Below are 20,180 nucleotides of genomic sequence, written 5' to 3' on the forward strand. Positions count from 1 at the left end.
ACGAATTGTAATTTCCTCATGTGAATGAGGTTGTAAATAAATTGACACAGTTTAGGAGGGAGACCGAGTTCGATTAAGTCTTCTATAAAGAGGTTAGGAACAACGTTGTCAAAGGCTCCGACAATATCGAGAAACAAGCAGGCTGTAGGTTGGTTAAGGGCAAATCCTGTGTAAATATCAGTGAGCAGAACACCGAGATTGTCGTGGCAGGATTTTCTTTTTCTGAAGCCGAATTGTCTTAATGGGAGTATCTTATTTTTTTCTATCCACCATTCGAAGCGAGAGTGAATAAGTTTCTCCATTAGTTTAAGAAGGCAGGAAGTGAGAGAAATTGGTCTAAATTTACCCGGTGAATTTTTTGGAATTAAGAATACAATGGAGTGTTGCCAACAGTCAGGGAAAATTCCCTCTTCAAATGCATTGTTAAGAATGTCTAACAGGATAGGAAGGTATTGGTCCGGCAAAAGGGAAATCATTCTGTAGTCAATTCGATCCATTCCTGGTGAAGATTTTGTTTTGAGGTTTTTGATGTGACTGATGAGTTCGGAGATAGTGAACGGTTTTTCGAACATGCTGCAGGATACAGAGTTAGGATAATCTGTAGGGGAAAAGTATTGTTTGCAGAGGGCGGAGGGAGGACAGAGAGCTGAAATTAAAGTTTTTATTCCTTCTGGAATCTCGAAGTTAGAAGAATTTTGAAAGAAAGGCAGGCCCAGATGCCTGGATTTGAACCTTTTAATCATTTTCCATAAGTGCTGTATAGGAGTGTGTTCGTTTAAAGTACTACAAAAATTTCTCCATCCCCTTCTCTTTGCTGATCGCAGAGTGCGTTTAGCTATTGCTTCCGATTTTTTTAAGTTTAGGTAATTGGGAATGGAGGGGTTTTTTCTATATAAGTTAAGAACGTTCTTGCGGTTAGAAGAGGCTGTTTCGCATTCGTCGTCCCACCATGGGGCGAGGAGAGTGGAGCGCTTGGGAAGGGGTGGAGGAGGTTTTTGATGGTTGGAGTGTCGGGGGTGAGAATGATGCGTTATGATATGTGAAATGAAATTTTCGTATGTCTATGGAGGAGAAAGAGGTGGAGATAGCATCTAGTAGAGAGGAATAGTTTTGAATGAGATTTGATGCGAATTGAATTTGATCCGTCTTTTTCATCTTGATTTTGTGGGAAAAGAAGGTACGTCTTTTTCATCTTGATTTTGTGGGTAAAGAAGGTACGTCTTTTGACTGCACAGTTTACTGAAGTAGAAATGGGGAAATGATCACTGAAGTAGAGGTCAGAGAGAACTTTCGATTCGCACAAACAGTATAGTGCAGGAGAAGCAAATGATATGTCGATGACGGACTTGGACTGATTAGGTCGAGTTAAGAAGGTGGGGGAGCCGTCGTTGAGACAGATAAAGGAATGGTCAACTGCTGAGGACAGCAGGGCTGCGCCCGAGTTTTCTATACGGTTAGAACCCCATTCCGTATGGTGACTGTTAAAGTCGCCGATTAGGAGGGAGATAGGGTAGGAATTGACAAAATTGAACAAATCATTCCATTCTGTGGCGCGAAGGGGAGAATGGGGAAATTTGAAAGAATTGATTTCCGACTGGAATGATTATGGATTGACATTCGAGTTTGTTGGGAATTTGAAAACAGTCGTTTAAAATTTTGAAGGGAATGTTGTGTTTGACAACTAGGGCTAGCCCCCCTGAGTTGCGTGACAGACTGTCTTTTCTGATAACGTAGAAATTTTGAAGAGGGAATATGGAACCTGAGTTAAACCAGGTTTCAGATAGAGCGATGATGTCGAATTCCTCTGCAATAGATCGAAGGGAGTCGATTTTGTTAGAGATAGAATGGCAATTCCATTGTAAGATTTTAAAGGGAGAGGAGGCATGTAAAGTTGTGTCTGAGTTAGAAGGATTCATGATAAGTAGAAAGCGTAGGAGTGGGGGGGCATGCAATATTTAGGTCTTGGAGAATTTTTATTATGTCGTCGTAAATCCCAAAGGCTTTTAGGAATGGGAAAATCTTTTCAAGTATGGTTTTTATGAAAGGTATAAAAGGAGAGAGGGATGACTGGAGCTCTGGGGAAGAGGGAAAGAAGTGAGGAGCGGGAGCGGCAGAAGGAGAAGAAGAATGGGTGGAGGGGGAGGGATCAGGAGGGTGGGATGGGGTGGAGGTGGGAGGAGGGTGGATGGCTATCCCGTTGGAGTATGATGGAAGACGATCGTCTGGAGAGATAAAAAATGAATTAGGAGGAAAGCATTGATTGTCAGTAGGGCCAGGACCCTGATTGCCTTGTTTGAAATAAAGAGGAGACGGAGAATTTTTGGGGGAAGAAGAAGAAGAAGGGTGAGTATGTGACGGCGAGTGCGGACGGGGGACAGAGTTATTAAAAGAAGGATGATGTAGATTAAAAGGAAACTTTTGTGAGTTACTAACGACATTCGCATATGAGCGCGGGGAAAGAGAGGGGGATGAGTTGGGGAGATGGAGTACAACATGTCGGTGGTGGGAGAGTTGTTGAGCTCAAGAAAGTTTGAGAAGTTGAAATGGATGGGAGTTCTAGTATTATTACCGCGAATGATTTTTTTGGCTTCTAAAATAGGAATATTTTTGTGGGCAGCCAGTTCTAGTATGTTCTTCTGTTTGAGCCATTCAGGGCAGAAAAGGTCGTTTGTTTTATGAGAGCCTTTGCAGTTGATGCATGAAGGAGGTTGATTATTTTTTGGGCAAGAAGAGATATTATCGTGGGATTTATCCCCACAGAGGGGACAGCGAGGTTGTCCTCTACATTGGGACTTGATGTATCCATAGCGATAGCAGGAGTAGCAAAGGGAGGGTTTTGAGATTAAAAGAGAAACTTCGTACCTGACAATATACAGGTAGAGAAACTGTGGAATATTCTGTCCCTCAAAAGTGATTGCAATGAATTTGGAAGGAACGTAGATCACCGATCTTGTCGATGGATCAATAACCTTTCTATTGAGTCTCCGCACAGAGTTGATCCCAACCGAGCAGTCTATTTCTTCCTTGATAGTACTTTCAGTGAGGTCAAGTGGTACGTTTCTTATTATCCTTGTCTCGAAACTCTGTAAGAAGGAATATAGGCGATTAGATTATTGGAATTAAGAATTGGATTATTGATTAGATTGTTTGCCGCCTCGCGCGATTTGAATTGGGCTGATATTTTAGAGAAGCCTAATCTTTAATTTCTATAATGTCTTTTTTGAGAGTGGAGCTGAGGAGACGGCCCACTGTAAGGGGTTGAATGGAAGTGTTGGCTGTTCCTGTGGACGTGATAACGATTTCAAATGGTCCTTGACAGGATTTAGTGTATCTGTTATTTAAGACAGTGTCTGGAATGTTCTTGGAAACGTTGAGTTTTTTTAAAACAGAGCTGTCCTCTTCTTGACATTTTTGAATTTGTCTCTTGAGAGTAGAGGAACCTAATTCTCTTGAGTCACTTGAGATTGCTGGCTCTAAAGGGACTGTTTCTTTGTCCATTATTATATCTCTTTCCAGTGTATATATCAATATATAAATCTTTGGTAATGACCCAGTAATCTACAAGAAAAACTCCATATTTTCTTTTACTCCTTATTTTTTCCTTGTCTTCTTTCACTCTATTCCATGCTTTTGTAATAATCATAGGTTTTTTTTTTTGGGTACGTACACTCTGTAATAGTTCTTCCTTGTTAAGTTTTTCAATATTGCCTTTCAAATCTTCATCTCCATATGCCATAGTTTTTATCATAAAATTTCTCGCTAAATATGTTGCTCTGTCCTTAATTGACATCACTTTTGCCTCTCCCAACAGAACGTTGTTTGGCGTACTGTTTCTAAATCCTAGCGCCGTTCTTAACCCTAAAAACTGCGCTCTTTCAACTTTCAAACTATTATTAGCATTCTGAGGATAAAATATATACGAGCCATAATCTATTGTGGATCTTACCAGGCTTTTATACAGCATTACAGCTGTATTGACCTCCATCCCTTTAGTGATGCCATTACAATATCTAAGAAGCCCATTAACTTTCACAGCTTTTTCCTTTATATATTGACATTGTTTTTCAAATTTCAGTTTGTTATCCAACCATATTCCAAGGAATTTCGCTTCTTTCTGTAGATATACGGGATTATCTAAAATATTTACTTCTATATTCTTAGGGATATGACTTTCTTTATTGAAATCCACAATTATAGGTTTTGTTGGTTGAAGTTCTAAACCAAGATATTTCAAGTTTGTTCCTAAACTTCTTATTGCCTCTTTAATTGCTTCTTTTCTTTTAATTCTCTTCTTATCTTGAACATAAATCGCAATATCATCTGCAAATTGAATTTGTTTTATGTTAGCTGATATATTTTGCATTATATTATATTTGTATACAAATCGTATAATATAGGACTCATTACTGCTCCTTGAGGTAATCCCTTAAATATATCCCTTGTTTCAATTTTTTCCTTATCCAATATAAACTTTACTCTTCTGCTTGACATCCATGATTCAATATATTTAAGTAATGCCACCGGACAATCTTCCTGAATTAGTTTGTATATCAGTGGATTGTATAAAACATTGTCATAAGCTGACGAGACATCCAGAAATGCTGTCATAATGTCAGTATTACTACATCTTCCAACTTTCACATCTGTAACTAATTGTGCCAAATTTTCCATACAAGATTTGCCCCTTCGAAAACCATTCTGATAATTATTTATTTTTCCTCTGCTTTCAGCCCACCAATTTAATCTTTCAGTCACAATTCTTTCTAAAATTTTTCCCATACAGGACGATAGGGATATTGGTTTAACTTTTTCCTTACCAGGTTTATCTATAAAAATAACTTGATACTCCCTCCATTGTTCAGGTAATACAGTTTTTTTAAAAATTTGATTAAATATATCCATTATGATATTGATGTATCCTTTAGGAAGTTTCTTAAACATTCATATTCAATTCCATCTAAACCTGGAGCCGAATTTTTTTTGCAGCAGTTAATAGCTCGAATGACTTCTTCTTTTTTTATATCATCATTTAGACTCATTTTTGTCCGCTTTTCTCTTTTCAATGTAAATTCTTCTCTCTTGTACCCACGGAGGACTGAGCTCGTTCATTACTTTTATACATTTTTGATTTCTATCCTTTTTTTTGCCATTTTGTCCATTCTACCATTTTCGAAGATTTTTTTAAAACTCTCATATTTTTCCATACATACGATATACTAGTATATTTGTTTATGCTTTCTATAAATCTTTTAAAATTTTCTCTTTTCTTCTGATTGATTCCCAGACAGCACAAGGATGTCCTTAGGACGTCCAAGGGGCATCCAGGACATACATGTAGGATATCCTCAGGATATCCCATTGTAATCCTCAGATCTCCTCTGGATGTCCTGAGGAAGAGTAAATGATAGCCGTATATTAACCTCTAGAGAATCCAGGGAGATCCTGTGGAACATCCTAAGGATTTTTATAGGATATGTTAGGGATATTTTTCGTATGTTTCAAGGAGCAAATTTAAAAATTTCAATATAAATTAAAATTATGTTTTGTTATTTACTGCCAATATTAAAAATCTAATATTAAAAATAGTTCACCGTTCTTTAATATTTGAGGCTTTCGTGCTGTACATGAATATTTTAGATTTGGCTCCCAGGTTTGAGTTGTGTAATATTTTCTAAACAATCCAATATTTGAATTTCCTATGTTGGGATTGCATCAGAGATTGAATTGATAGAAAATAATTACATTTGTAATTTCCTGTCAGTTGCTCTTTGCAAGCTTTATATAATTCTCATGACCAAATCTCAAATACGAGTTCGCGTGTCGCATAGCGGTAAACAAACGAACTTGCGGTTGAATACTATTGTTTGTAAAGTTTTTGGAATATTGCGAACAGTAACATTTCTCATGAAATATTAAATAAATAATAATTTTGGATATATGAAAATGTGCGCATCAAATTCAATTATTAATATTAAACGAAATTAACGTTAACAATTAATTGCACATGTATATGTCCTCTGGAAATCCAAAAGACATCCAATATAATAGACAGGGCAGATATATCCTACAGACATTCAGTGGACATTTATAGGACATTAATACTTATTATAATACTTAAGATTTCTAAATTATATTAAATAGCCGACACAACTAAAAATAATTATGTATGCATATTAAATTTTTATAAATATATTTATAATAATATCTTAAAACATCCTACAAATGTCCTGAACCGTCCTGGACATATTCAGGATGATCCTGAGGATGTTTTGTGCTGTCTGGGTTGTCTTAGTTGCCATCGCTCTAGCTTTTTTAAATTCAATGTAATCTTGTAATTCCTTGCTTTTCTTGAATTTTCTTAACTTTTCCTTTCTAGCTTTAATTATTTCTTTGCAATCTTCATCCCACCATTCAACAGGATTTTTGCTCTTATTTTTCCTAACTTGCTGAGGCTTTTCTATGTTATTATTTCTTCCAGAAGCTTCTTCAACTGCTTTAATTATCACATCTTTGAGCAGATTATATTTTTCAATATGATTTTTCAAATTATATTCTTTAGAAGAGAACATTTCCAGATTTTTTTCCATTAATACCTCAAACATTTTCCAGTCAGTTCTTTTGGTCGTTATTCTATTAGTGATTCTTTTATAGGTTTTTAATTCCTCATCAATTATGTAAACTATGGGATGATGATCTGATCCCCATGTGTCACTTTTTTGTTTATAGGACATTCTATGTACTAAATCCTTCGTACAAAACATACGATCTAAGTTCGACGGATTTCTCCCGCCTTCTCCTATTCTAGTTAGCGTGTCCGAGTTTATTAGGTATAAATTCGTCACATTCCTCTGCGAGGATAGATCCATTTTTGTCTGAGTTATAGCAGAGTTCCATGAGATATTGGGTCTGTTCTTTGCAGCTGAACTGGCTGCACTGGTTCAGAGTTTATCTTTTTCTGTCCTCAATAGAAGGAGAAGGATGGGCTCTGAACTGGTGCAGCCGGTTCAGCGTAAAGAACAGACCTCTTATGAGCATTAAAATCACCCATAAAGATAATACTTTCATTGATGTATTTATCTAAAAGTTTCTTTCAAGTATCTTTTTTTCCGTATGCCCTGGTTTTCTATATACCAGTATAATTCTAATATCCTTATCTGATCCGTGTATAGTTACTCCATATTAACAGAGGTTTTTTGTAAGTCAATAATTTGTGAATGTGCTATTGTATTTCTCACACACAATGCAACACCACCTGAACCACCTGTTCTTCCATATAATCCATCATTTCTGTAAACCGCATATCCTGAAAATTTTACATTATCCTTGTAACTAGCTTTAGTTTCAGTCAGACCAATTATGTCATATTTTTTAATCCTTTTACTTAATTCTGATCTTTTGCTTTTCCATCCTCTTATATTTCAGTTGATGATATTAATCTTCATTGTATCTAATTTCCTCCGTGTTACTTTCTCTGTTATCTTTATTTTTATTTTTCCTTCTATCTCTAAATTCCACTAGTCTTTGTAAAGCATATTTACAAACTAGATTACAATTAGATTCTCTTCTATTTCTTTTGCCGACCATTCCTGGTCGTGAAGATTATCTAGGTATTCTATTAGCTGACTTATATTTGATCTTCTCTGTATATTTCTACCTTTTCCTTCTTCTATTACAGCTATTCCACTTTTGTCTTTAGTTATCTCTTCCTCATAATTGTTGAATTGCTTCTAATAAGATTTATTGTTACATACTGGTTTACTACAATTATCTCTATCTATTTTAAATTTATTACTTATCTCTGTTCCTTCCTGAAATACTTGTTTATTTTCCGTAAATTCTCCTTTTCTATTATATTTTATAACATTCCTGTTAATAACTGAGGTATTGTTCTTTTGATTTGCTTTTGGTAAATTCGGCCAGTTTTCCGGTTGAATCCACGGATTTTGATATGCTTTATTTCTACCTGCAATTATTTTCTTTGCCTCATAAATTGAAATACAATTCTTTGCACTGATATATTGAACGTTTTTATTGAATTTATATATAGGACAACGTTTAAAGTTAGCTTTATGCTTGCCGCTGCGATTAACACAATTATATTCATTTTCACAGTTACCGTGAGATTCCTTACCACATACAACACATACATTATACTCTTTCCTGCAAAATTGCTTAACATGCCCATATTTATAATTATAACACTTGTAGCATTGCTTAACCGTTGGGATGTATGATCTTACTCTTACCATATATAAGTCAGCCCTTCGTAAAGGCTTAATTGTTCTGGTAGTTCATTACCCTCAAAAGTCACGACTATATTCCTAGTATCTTTCCATTCATATACCTTTAACTCATTATTATATACACGTTTTCTTATATTTTCGCGCAGATAATCTTATTTTTATCATCCAATGCTTCGCCAAATCTTTGTAGTGACATGTCCCAGTCTGAAATAATTCCATTTCTTCTTACGATCCTTTCCATTATGTCAAACCATATATCTTGTTCATCGCGTGGAATACCTTTATAGAAATCCAAACATTTATTAGCATTCAGAATATTATCGTAATATAAATCTACTGCGTTAAAGCCTGATTTTACCACTTTTATTGGTCTCACTTTTGTTTCCATAACCTTATCTATAATACGTAGAAAATTCCTACCTCCCTTTGTAGAGCATTTCCTTGGATTAAGCTTAGCTATAATGATTATATCTCCTCTATGACTTGATGCAAATCTGTTGACTTTTTCTATTTGTTCTAGACTCTTCTTTTCTGTTCCTTTTCCTTCTAACACTAATCTACCTTGAATTTTCACTAATCTGTTTACATTCCTAATAATCTTATCTTTATCAATTATGATATAATTATCACTATCATTTCCGTTATTTTTGATTGCATTAGACTCAATAATGGTTTCCTTAGCAGCATATTTGGAAATTTCTTCTTTTGTTTTTCTTCCTTCCGATAAACAAACCTTTGTCTCCATTTCGTCATTTTCTTCCTGATTTTTCTTCCTTAATGCTAAATCTTTTTTAAAAGTACTTTGTTTTGCCGTTTTCTTACCCATTTTCTTTATTGCACCACTTTCTAATTCTTTATCTACTTTCTTTTTTCTTTCGTTACTGCAAACTAATGATTTTTTATAGTCTAACATGAATTTATCAAATTCTTGTTCCTTTATATCTATTAACTGATTTACTATAACATTAACTTTCAGATTCTTCGTATTTATTTCCTGGGACTTCTTATCTAGTAGTATTCTTTGTTCTATCGTTCCAGTATACTCATCATTTCTTTCTTCAACTATATTACCTCTAACCTCATATTCCTTTTCGGCTAATTGCACTCTCCGATCCACCTTTAACAGGAACTATTGCTCCTTTTCTTATCTCCCCCTTCTAAATAGCTCTTAAAAGAGCTTTTTAAGTATACTTAGTAGTATGCAAATATCTTTAATATTTAAAAATATGTTAATTAGGAAGCACTCTCCTATGCCACCATCTATCGTCCGTCCTATCTTCTCTTCAAGTCATTACGAAATGGCACGCAAGAATAATCTGGGCTGCCAAACGTCACTTTTCACGCCTCATAGTTCATCAATTTGCAACGTGAGGCGCTGCATAAAAATTCTGACATGGGTAACACGCTGGTAACTTGTAGCTAACACGTAACATATATATAGTATATATCTTTTATATATCTATTATATAGTGTAGTATTCTATTAGAAATTACAACAAGTAATTACGACAAGTATCATCTGAATAATTGTAACCGATCTGTAGAGAATGTTGATGTTAATGATAATAAGGATGAATAAGTTTTGACACATTTGTTTGTAATTTTGTATTAAATTATAACTATGTTCAAATAGTGGCGTTTTATTGTTTGCTTCATTTTATATCGAGTAAAATGCATAAAATAATAAGATTGTAAGTTTAACAAAAATTATGCCCAGTTTCGTGAATAAATTAAAAGAAAATTGCCTTTCGAAAGTGCAAATTAAAACAAATTTAATTTAATTAACTTTATTTTACATGAATAAATATTCGTTGTTAGATTGTATGAAAAAAGAATGAGAAAAAGTGTGGCAGGGACAAAAATTGAACCTGGGTTGGATGCGTGATAGTCACGCGCTTAATGCCCGAGCTACACCGCCTTTTTGCTAATTGATATAACGGAGCCAGATATATGGAAAGCCATATTGTTTTAATTATTTTCTTGGAAATGGCTGAGCATTGCGCTCTATCCCTTTGTTCAAGTATTCTTCTAATAGAGTACACTATATAAATCTTTTTTAATTGATCCTAAAGTCGCGTCCTCCCCTGCTAGTCGCAGGAACGTGCGCATCATAAATATAATAGCACAATATTCTAGTAGTAGAGGTTCTCATTAAAATTTTCTATTCAATATTTTATTTTGTATTAATAACAAAAATAATTATTATTCTATTATTAATTAGGTATATGTACGTTCTATAACAATTCAAAATATTTATGTTTTATGGTTATCAAAGTGTTTGGGGGGTTTCGCCGATGGGAACCTCCTCGGTTAGAGTTTCCCCCCTCTCGGGAAATGGATCGGAACTGGATTGATCTCTCGAGTATTAGTTATTGCACTGACACAATCTATTTGTTTTTAATGTTCACTCACTGAGTCGCTTTTAGCGCGGCGGAAGGCCCCGCAAGGTCACAAGGAGCGCAAGTTCACTTCCTACTCGGAGGCGCACAACTATAACTGCGCGAAAGGCGCTCTAATCCCTATCCGGAAGTCGTACCGGTCACACACAGCCTTTAGCGTTGAAACTACTTAGTCCTAAGCGTATCGAATTATGGTCCGCACTGTTCGAGTTCTCACCTCGAAGTATTAAGCACCAAAGCTCGCGGAATATTCCGGCTGCGGAACCCTTCGTTCCCGCTACCCGCGGGCCTAGCATCTCGGTTTACCTCGCCGCGGGGCGCGGGCACCGAGGGGGACCGCATCTACGTGGCGAACACCTCGGAATTCCATGTCCCGAGCAAAACATGCAAAAATCAAGAATTCGGCCGAATACCTCAACGGCTATACTCGACGATCAGCCGAGTTCGCTAACCGAAACGCGAACACAAAGTATTGTGCTATCACATTTGTGATACGCACGTTCTTGAGACTAAGTGATGCGCTCCTTAGTTACGATTTACGATGCAGTGATGCTAAGGAGCGAGGGATAAGAGGGGAGCAGTTAGCAGTAAGCGTGAGCTAAAAAATCCAGCCGAAAGTTATAATACATATAAATCCCAGTTCACTTATAACTTATATGATAAGTCGTTGGACACGGTTCTTATTCCTACCGCAGCATCTTTATTCCTATGTCGCCACCGTCAACTCGTAGTTTCACGGTAACTATACTCAGGAGCCTTAACGCGGAAAATTTAAAATATTTATTGAAGAAACAATCGATAAGAAGGATTTAAGAAGCAAATATATAATTGATATCCGTAACAAAATAAATCACAATGAGAAAACAAAAAACGCGACATACATATTAATAAATTAGATTAAAATAATTAACATACAATAATTTACAAGACGTGAAGCGCTGCAACGTCTGCACTTTATTTTTTAACTTCGTTTTATTTATATTATAATATTCAAGTCTTGGAAATTATTATATGTTAATTATTTTAATCTAATTTATTAATCGACATTTGTATATTGCTTATATATTTGATCTTTTTTATTTATAATGAAATTTGTACATTGGAAATAATAAATTTGTCTATGGAGTGAATACTATTGAGATAATTTTGTAACTACATTATGAAAAAGTATGTTTAAGTTTTGTATGTTTTTACTTATTGAATTTAAAAGAAGAGACTAAATTGAATTTAAGGAAAAACAAAATCATGATGATGATAATTACATATATAAGTATGATTCCTTTACAAAGAAGAAAATCTTAATGTCTTGCTGTCTATTAATATTATATATGTTTATTTTGATTTTAACAGGCAACAGTAATAAATGAATATTAATTGGCAAAGCACGCACAGATCTAGCGTATGTCAAATACCAAGAAGAAATCCATTACAAAGCACGAGAATTTTTCGAACGGGACTTTAATATTATAGTCTCCGATAATAGAATTTTGTTATATGTAGTGGAATGCTAATTCATTAATTGTCAGTAATAGTTGAAATTATAATAACTTTGTATTGTTGATGTATTAGAATATTGAAATGACATTTGTATATTGATTTTCAGTTATTGAATAAATCATGGAAGACAGTTCTTTAACATATCACACTTTTATAAAGAGCATGTTGATTTTATATATTATTATATGTACTATATATGTGTATCTCTCCTTCATATATGTATATTATTGCACATAAATAAGTAATCCATTACAAAGCACGAAAAATCTTTTAAACTAGAGTTCAATATTAAAGTCTCTGTACATATAATTTTGTAATCTATAATGGAATGATCAACATTTATCTATGAACTTATATTATTCAATATTTGTTGAAGCAATAATGAAGTTTATCCTTTATAACTGAAATGGCTTTACTAGTTCAGAGTTTATCTCTTTCCAATCGTCGGATGTTGTTTTTTATAATATAGTTTTGTAATAATTAAAATTAAAATCGACTTAAAAGTAATTTTCATCAAAAGTAATTTTGTGTTGTTAATTCTTTATATTTTTTTCATTAATTCTTTTTTACTCGTTTATTGTGTTTGAAATTTACTTGTGTATTTTAAAATAGTTGATATATAGAATGTCGTTAAAATAATCGTTTCATAAAAAATAATAGTGTCGTCATATTAATCATATGATATATTATTGTAAATAGTTTTGTACTGTCGTTGTACTAGCCAATTGGTAATTTATTTCTTATACATATGTACTAGTACATTTTATGTTAAAAATAAAAGTAATGTATGCGTTAGAAAGTAAATGTACTCTTATGTATGCAATAAAATATTCATTTTTTAAATGTCGTCAAAATAGCCCTTTGACACACACACACACACACACACACACACACACACACACACATATATATATATTGTGACGTTGCCGTCTCGCGCGCATCCGCCGAGTCCTTCTCCGATCGAAAAGCGCGGACTAAAGGGCCGCGCCAGTCGAATCATTGCGAGAACCGTACCGTTACCTCCAGAGAGGAGTCATTAATTGAGATTTCGAGCTTAATATATATTTCGTTTATGATTTTCTTTCGTATGAATAATTCATTTGGGAGCCTCATCGGAAGAAGGAGCGGAGAGTCGCTGAAACGTCACGGAAAATACGATCGCCAATCAAGGAAGATCTTAGAGGGGCAAGGAGCCAGCAATTTGGAAATCCAAATTATCTAACGGCCAAGCTAGCTACGTCACGACGGCATCCGAACCCGCGCACGTGATGCGCGACGCACGGGACAGCGAGAAAATCCTCGCGCAAGGGCTTAGGCCCGTGCGGATCCGGTCCCCGCGGAGGGACTGCAATCCTGCACCCGATGGCGTGACGCGGCCCCGGAAGAGACGGAAAGAAAGGTGGCAGCGATGTTTCCGGCCAAGCCGTTCGCCTTAGACCTTGCGACGGCCCCGCGGAACGGGCTCCAGCGAATTATTGTTCGTAATACCGGGGGCGCGCGCACCCCCCTTACGACCGTGAGCGCGCCGCCCGCCGGCTACAACGCGTGATAACGCGTGATTGGTCGCGATAATACGCACCCCGTGTGCGCAGCCCCGGCTGGCCCACAAGTATCGATTTTGGATCGCGACGATCCAGGAGGAGACTGGCGTGAGCTGGCGTGCGAGTAACGGCGTAATCGAAAGGACTGTTTGTGGCGAGAACAATTGCGAGATCGTTGCTGCGTGAACGAGCGGAGAGGATCCCGGCGATCGGCGGCGAAGAATTGTGAGCGCGAGAGGACTTCGTCGACCCCTGACCGTCCCGACGGGAGGAAGAGTACCGGTGAGGTTGCCCTCCGCCATATTCGCCACTCGCGATTGCGCCCGGAATCGTTTCGTTCTGTCGTCGTCGTCGTGAATTCGTACTTTGGTGTACGGGCTAAGCCCGATTCTTTAATGTAGATTTTCGCGTCACGGCCACGTCGTCAAGCGATTCGGGCCCCGGAGCTTCGAAAGTATCGGTTTCCGCGGATCGAGGCATTACTTCGCGTTTTTAATAAACCGTGTGTCGTCTCTCTGGAGATTCGGATTCCGTGGATTATATTTGCGTCGGGTCTCGCACGTCTAGCGTTTAAGACGCGTTCGTACTGTATGTCGGTCGTCTGAGTGTGAGTGTGTTTCGCGTCAATTTGTTATATTCTTTTTGTCTCTCGTTTGTGAATCTTCGCGTCGAAACTGTGCGTACACGCCCGATGCAACTTTCTTTCGCGATTCTTATACGGGTTACGTGAGAGTGTGAATCGCGTAAATTCGACGTATCATATCGGCTGTAAAGCACCGCGTCTCGAAATTGTTAGCGCGTTTTGGTGAAACTTTCCTCGCGATTCTTGCATGAATTGCGTGCGTGTGTGTGCCGAGCATTCGATTCTGCGTAATATGTCCGTCCGAAATCGAAGCATGTCTGCGTTGTATTAAGTGCCTGTTAATCTTAAGTTGCGTCGTAATAATTTCGCGGTAATAGCGGGCGATAATATCGCCGTTGGCGAGGCAATATCGAGAATTGATGCGGTCTTGCACCCGAATTATAGAAGAACGTAATATTCAATTTCTTCGCAGTGCGAGGCGTAATTCAAGCCGAGCGAACATTCCGGCTGATCTAACGGGTCGGTCTCGGCGTACGCATTACGGGGTTTCGCGCCCCGCGTCTAACACCCAGTCTCGCAGCCGCGTTTCTTTTACTGCAGCCGTATATCCGCGTGGTTTATCGTTACTATTCTCGAGGAGCTGCGGCTCCCGCTATTATAATAAATCTGTTAATCTCTGTTTAATTGGCGAGTTTCTTTTCAGTTGTGTTTGTCGCTTCCGTAATTGTCGCCTCTTGCATAAATTATCGCGTTCGATCAACACTCGCCCTGCCCCTCTACCGTTAGGCGAGCTAGTCAGCCCGTGGCGAATTCCGACAAATTTCTTTCGCGTCTATTTCGCGTTTATTTCGCGTGTTTCGTGGATTGATACGTGAAAGATCGTATCTGGCGCCCAAGTTCGATTCTCGCGATTATCTCTCGGATCTCGTCACGGTACGCGCGGAACTCCTAACCTCCCGTTCCCACCTGGCGCGTGGATCTTTTTCTCCGTTTTTCCGTTTTTGTCAACGACCATTCCGCCTCTCCCATTCGGCGAATTAGCTCCGGTTCGTCGGCGCAATTTACACCCGCGCGACGGAGAGAACGAGTCGGCAGCCGCGTTTAACGCTCAGCCGCGAGACGGTAGGAAAAGTCGTCGCAATATATATATATATATATATATATATATATATATATATATACCCGGATAGCCAAGTCTGTTCGAACAGATTTTGCGAGCAGGATCTGCTAACATGACTTGACATCAGGTTGTCGGCAAAAATCGAGCAAGATCTGCGCGCGCGCAATCTGATGGCAAATCGGCGGTAGAAATCAAACAGAATCTGCAGCTTTTAGCATTCATATAATTTATTGAAATAGTATAGTTTATTCGCTTACAGCTATGCGACGCACTATTCACTTTCTGTATCCGTATTCAAGTTCTTGTCATGAGTATATATAAAGCCTGCAAAATGGGACTAATAATATATATAATTATATCCATCAATTTAATTTCTAATACGATTTCCGTAGAGGGGAATTCAGATATTGAACTGATTTTTGGGAAATCGGACAGATAAATGTCCGATTTTCACTTATTCGATCAATTTCTGTCCGAATAAGTAAAAATATTTTGTTATTATTTACTTAAGATATAAAAAATAGAAATTAACTTCTATTGTATATAAATAAAATCTTTAATTTTATAAATTAAATTATTTAAATTTTCCTATATATATTACATTAATATATGTTATTAATATTATATATTTATATGTTATTAATACAAACGTCAGCAAATGACGTCCCGTGAATGTGACATATCAATTATTGATGTCATTTTCGAGTCTTATGAGATCTAATTTAGGATGTCTAACTGGTCATTTTGTGACCAAAATTTAACATTTTTTGTCTCAAAAAAACAAAGATATATTACATACATTGTATATCTCATTTATTATCTTTTAAGCAAAACGTGCAATGTAAATTAATGAAACATTTAAATGTCCGTTATTCCATTTAAATTATGACGACAGATCCTGCTCGATTTTTGCCACTAATCTGACATCAAACTGCGTTGCGCAGATCTTGCTCGGTTTCTACCGCCAATCTGGCATTTAACTGTGTCGCGCAGATCCTGCTCGATTTCTGCCGTCAATTTGCTGTCAGCTTATGTCGACAGGTTCTGTCGATAGAACACAAGCTTAATGCGGACGCAGTTGATGCCAATCTGCTGCAATATTCTGCTTGAATCTGCTCGCAAACTGCTGGCAGACTGCTAACATTTTGCTTACGGGGACATTATTATAATGTAATCATAATGTTACAATTCATAATTTCATATAGAAAATGATTTAGAAGTTCTATATACTTTTTGTAAAACTAATGATTTGTATTTCTATAAACAGAAAAAAAATTTAAGAACGAGAATGTACAAAATGTATAAATATTCTATTTTTGCATACATTTTTTTGTGCATCAAGCTACTTATACTTTTACGAAATTTATATGATAAACAAGTACTTACATATTGTAATGAAGCTATGAAATCTTCTGTTATTAATTTGTTGAACTCCTGTAATCTTTCAGGCGTTGCAATAGGTAAATTTAAATTAATAGAATTATTTTGGATATTTGGATTTACGTTTAAAAGTAATTGTTCGATTGTAAACAGCATTCGTGTCATTTTGTGAATGCTGCTTCTACAAGCTTCTATTAAGGAAAAAATAAAGAAAACTAATCATTTTTAGTATAATACAAATTATTTAAAATTTGATCGTAATATACTTACTACAACATAATTCATTATGACCTTCTTTATTTTCAATATCGTTTTGAGTTTTTTCTTTATTTGTTTTATAAAGTTGTGAAGGTCCTGGTACGCCTATTGAAAGCACAAGAACAAGAAATACAAAATGTATATAACATAATAAAAAATCTACAATTTCTTACTTTCTACTTCCACAGATCGTTCATTTCTTTCAAGTAACCATTTTTCCATATTATTTACATCTGAAGTTTCACTTGGTATTATATATCTTTTCGGTATTATATATCTATTATATATCTTTTAAATAAGATATTATAAGGATATGTATAATAACACTTTTACAGATTGAAGAAATAAACATAAAGAGAGAATATATAAAAAGATTTTTTTTATTAGGATTATCCCTATAAGCACACAATATTCCTAGAATATTATATGAATATTATTAAAAATTAAAATAATATAATTATAATATTCCGAAAATATTATATAATATTTTTTAATATCATGGGATTATTCTGTTGATGTTATATATCTACTTTATATATTATCTTTCATATATTATTTTAATATCAGTGGAATATTATGAAAATGTTCTTAGAATATTATTTTGGTCAACAATTTGAGGTTCATATAATGTTCCTGAGATATCATTATAAAATATTCTATAATATTATTAGAATGTTCTCCGAATATTTTTCAAATGTATAGATTACAATAAATAATAATATGCTATTAAATAAATATTTCAATATTTTTATTTGAATACTAATATACAAATTTTATAAACACACACACACCACACCACACACACACACACGCACGCACGCACGCACACACACACACACACACACACACACACACACACACATATATAGATATATATATATATTGTATTAACGAACTTGCAAAATAAATTTCTTTGTATTATATTCATTATGCAGCAATGGTAATACAACGAATTTGTTTTCATACGGCAATACAAACATTTTATTCCTAATTTTATCCAATGACCACATTTTTTCTTGCGAAAACTGAGAAACGACATAAATTTGAAATAAAGAAGATTCACATGGAATTGTAAATAAATTTTCTTTTCGCTCGTATCTTTTCCCACCAATGATTGATTCTTCCTTCTCAAAGTCGTAAGAAAATTTTGTTATTTTTACAATTTCTCCATTTGTCAATAAACAGTTAACGCTTTACTTTTACTGGCTTTGCGCAACACATCTACGCTTCTCGGTTTAGTAAGTACTCTAAATAAAATAAGATAGTATATTGCATAAAATAATTATTAATGATTGTTATGGATTGCGTAATAAAGATTGTGCAATATATTGTGTAGATGTAGAAGAAAGGCGATATATCTGTTTGTTTTAAATGATAATTCGTGTTTGAAAACAAAATTAAATCAATCTGCATTATGAGTGTCGTAGGTAAGTACGATATTGCGTAAAATAGACCAGTAAGCAAAAGCAGCTTACGCGCACACTTTTACCATTTTTTCTAGAAAATGTACAGAAAAAAGATATATTTTACATAATTTTACTAAAGGATGGCTTGGTTACAGTACCGAAACAATGGTTAACAGATGATAAGAAATACACATTTTGGCCATCTAATGTGCATACAGCACAATGTATCAATTTGATTAAATCTTGTGCTGAAGTAAACATACAATGGGAAAAATACGAGATAGAATTTATATATGGAACAGCAGGTTTGTATCTAATCTTAAATTATGTATGCATTCATTAGACTTGCAATAATTTCAGTCACTTGATTTTAATTATTGATTTAAATTTAAATTTTAATCATGCATATTTTATGCTGAATCATTGACTTACATAAATATTATTTTAAAAATATCAGTTTTACAACTGTCTTAAAATAAATTATTTAGTATAGTAAATTCTTGTAATTATATTTCATGTTTTTACTTAATCAGTAATATTAAAATAATAGTACTTTAATATTGAAAAATTAATATTTATTATTTGAGTACAATAAAGAAATCTAATTTTGCAATAAATAATTAGAATATATTATATTTTAATGCTACAATTAGATAAAAGCCCGGGAAAAAAGTTCATTTAATCATATATGTGGCAGATAATCCACCACTGAGTATAAGCGCATGCCGTATAAGGCGCGCGAAATACTCACGAGAGAAAGGTCCACGCGCTAATCACGTGCCGCGCGCACAACAAAGACCACACGCTAATCACGTGCCGCGCGCAGGATGAAAAACCACGAGCTAATCACGTGCCACGCGCAGGAAGAAGAACACGCGATAAGCACGTGCACAACAGCTCAGATAGTCAAATACCTAACCGCAAGGCGGCAACTTGAGAAGACCGAAATCTCGCTATTAGAATACCATCAACAACGATATATAAGGTAGCGAAACGACAAGGCCGGCAGTCTGCTCACGCTTTCGAGAGCGCAAGCATCATATACGTGAGCACGACTCTTTTGACATCCGCCTAGAGCGGCTGAAAGCTGGTAGACAGCACTCCGACAGGTTCGCCTTCACGACCGCTGCCGCCCCGATCACCAGGGGCCGACCTACAGCAGAGAGCGGACTAGGAGAGCAACTACCGAACGAGCGAACGAGCGACCAAGAGGGTACAGTGGTGACTGCTGTCCTGGAAGCTGGAGCCGATTGAACTGCCGGCCGTCAACTTCACACGGCCTCCGAGGAGCCTACTCGCTACCTGGGACGTCCGGGTACGGAGGTACAAATCGCCCTCCTATCCAGGGACGGTACCAGCGTTACTGTCACCACCGGCGCTAACACCTCCCAGGAGCGGCACCACCAGAGGCAACCGCACGGAACGGGCCACGCAGACGGATCGTCGCAGCCTGGTGCATCGCGGCACACAACATCTTAAGCCACGCACACAGACACGGGCCACGCAATCCTCTGACTCTGACTGGGAGGCCACAACTCGGACAGCGCCACACAAATGGAGCCAATACCTCACAAGGCCTCCAAGCATCTCTAGCGAGCGGTTTCAACACCAGCGACGCCCCGGGCCTCATATCAACGAGGGCCCTTAATGTGGACCGCGACCACACCTCAAATCTCGTGGCGAGAAAACCTCGCCACGCGTAGGAGTCGCTAAACGCGACACAATCGGCCCTTTTCAGGGCCACACAAAATTGA

At 36.4% G+C, this 20,180-nt stretch overlaps 1 protein-coding gene across 1 annotated transcript; it reads right to left on the reverse strand.

Moving 5' to 3' along the window:
• Positions 1 to 3,192: 3,192 nt before the first annotated feature.
• On the reverse strand, positions 3,193 to 17,242 carry LOC138933340 (uncharacterized). The gene is made up of 11 exons (XM_070295957.1): positions 17,194 to 17,242; positions 17,033 to 17,125; positions 16,769 to 16,953; positions 8,473 to 9,360; positions 8,247 to 8,344; positions 7,818 to 8,160; positions 7,551 to 7,727; positions 6,221 to 6,872; positions 3,947 to 4,320; positions 3,668 to 3,901; positions 3,193 to 3,558 (listed from the first exon to the last, which is right to left on the reverse strand). The coding sequence occupies exons 1-11, from the start codon at positions 17,240 to 17,242 to the stop codon at positions 3,193 to 3,195; spliced, it is 3,459 nt and encodes a 1,152-aa protein (XP_070152058.1).
• Positions 17,243 to 20,180: the final 2,938 nt, after the last annotated feature.

Source organism: Polyergus mexicanus, unplaced genomic scaffold (genome assembly GCF_030449975.1).
Source record: "Polyergus mexicanus isolate NDT 795.1 unplaced genomic scaffold, iyPolMexi1.0 SCAF_5, whole genome shotgun sequence".
Classification (NCBI taxonomy): Eukaryota; Metazoa; Arthropoda; class Insecta; order Hymenoptera; family Formicidae; genus Polyergus; species Polyergus mexicanus.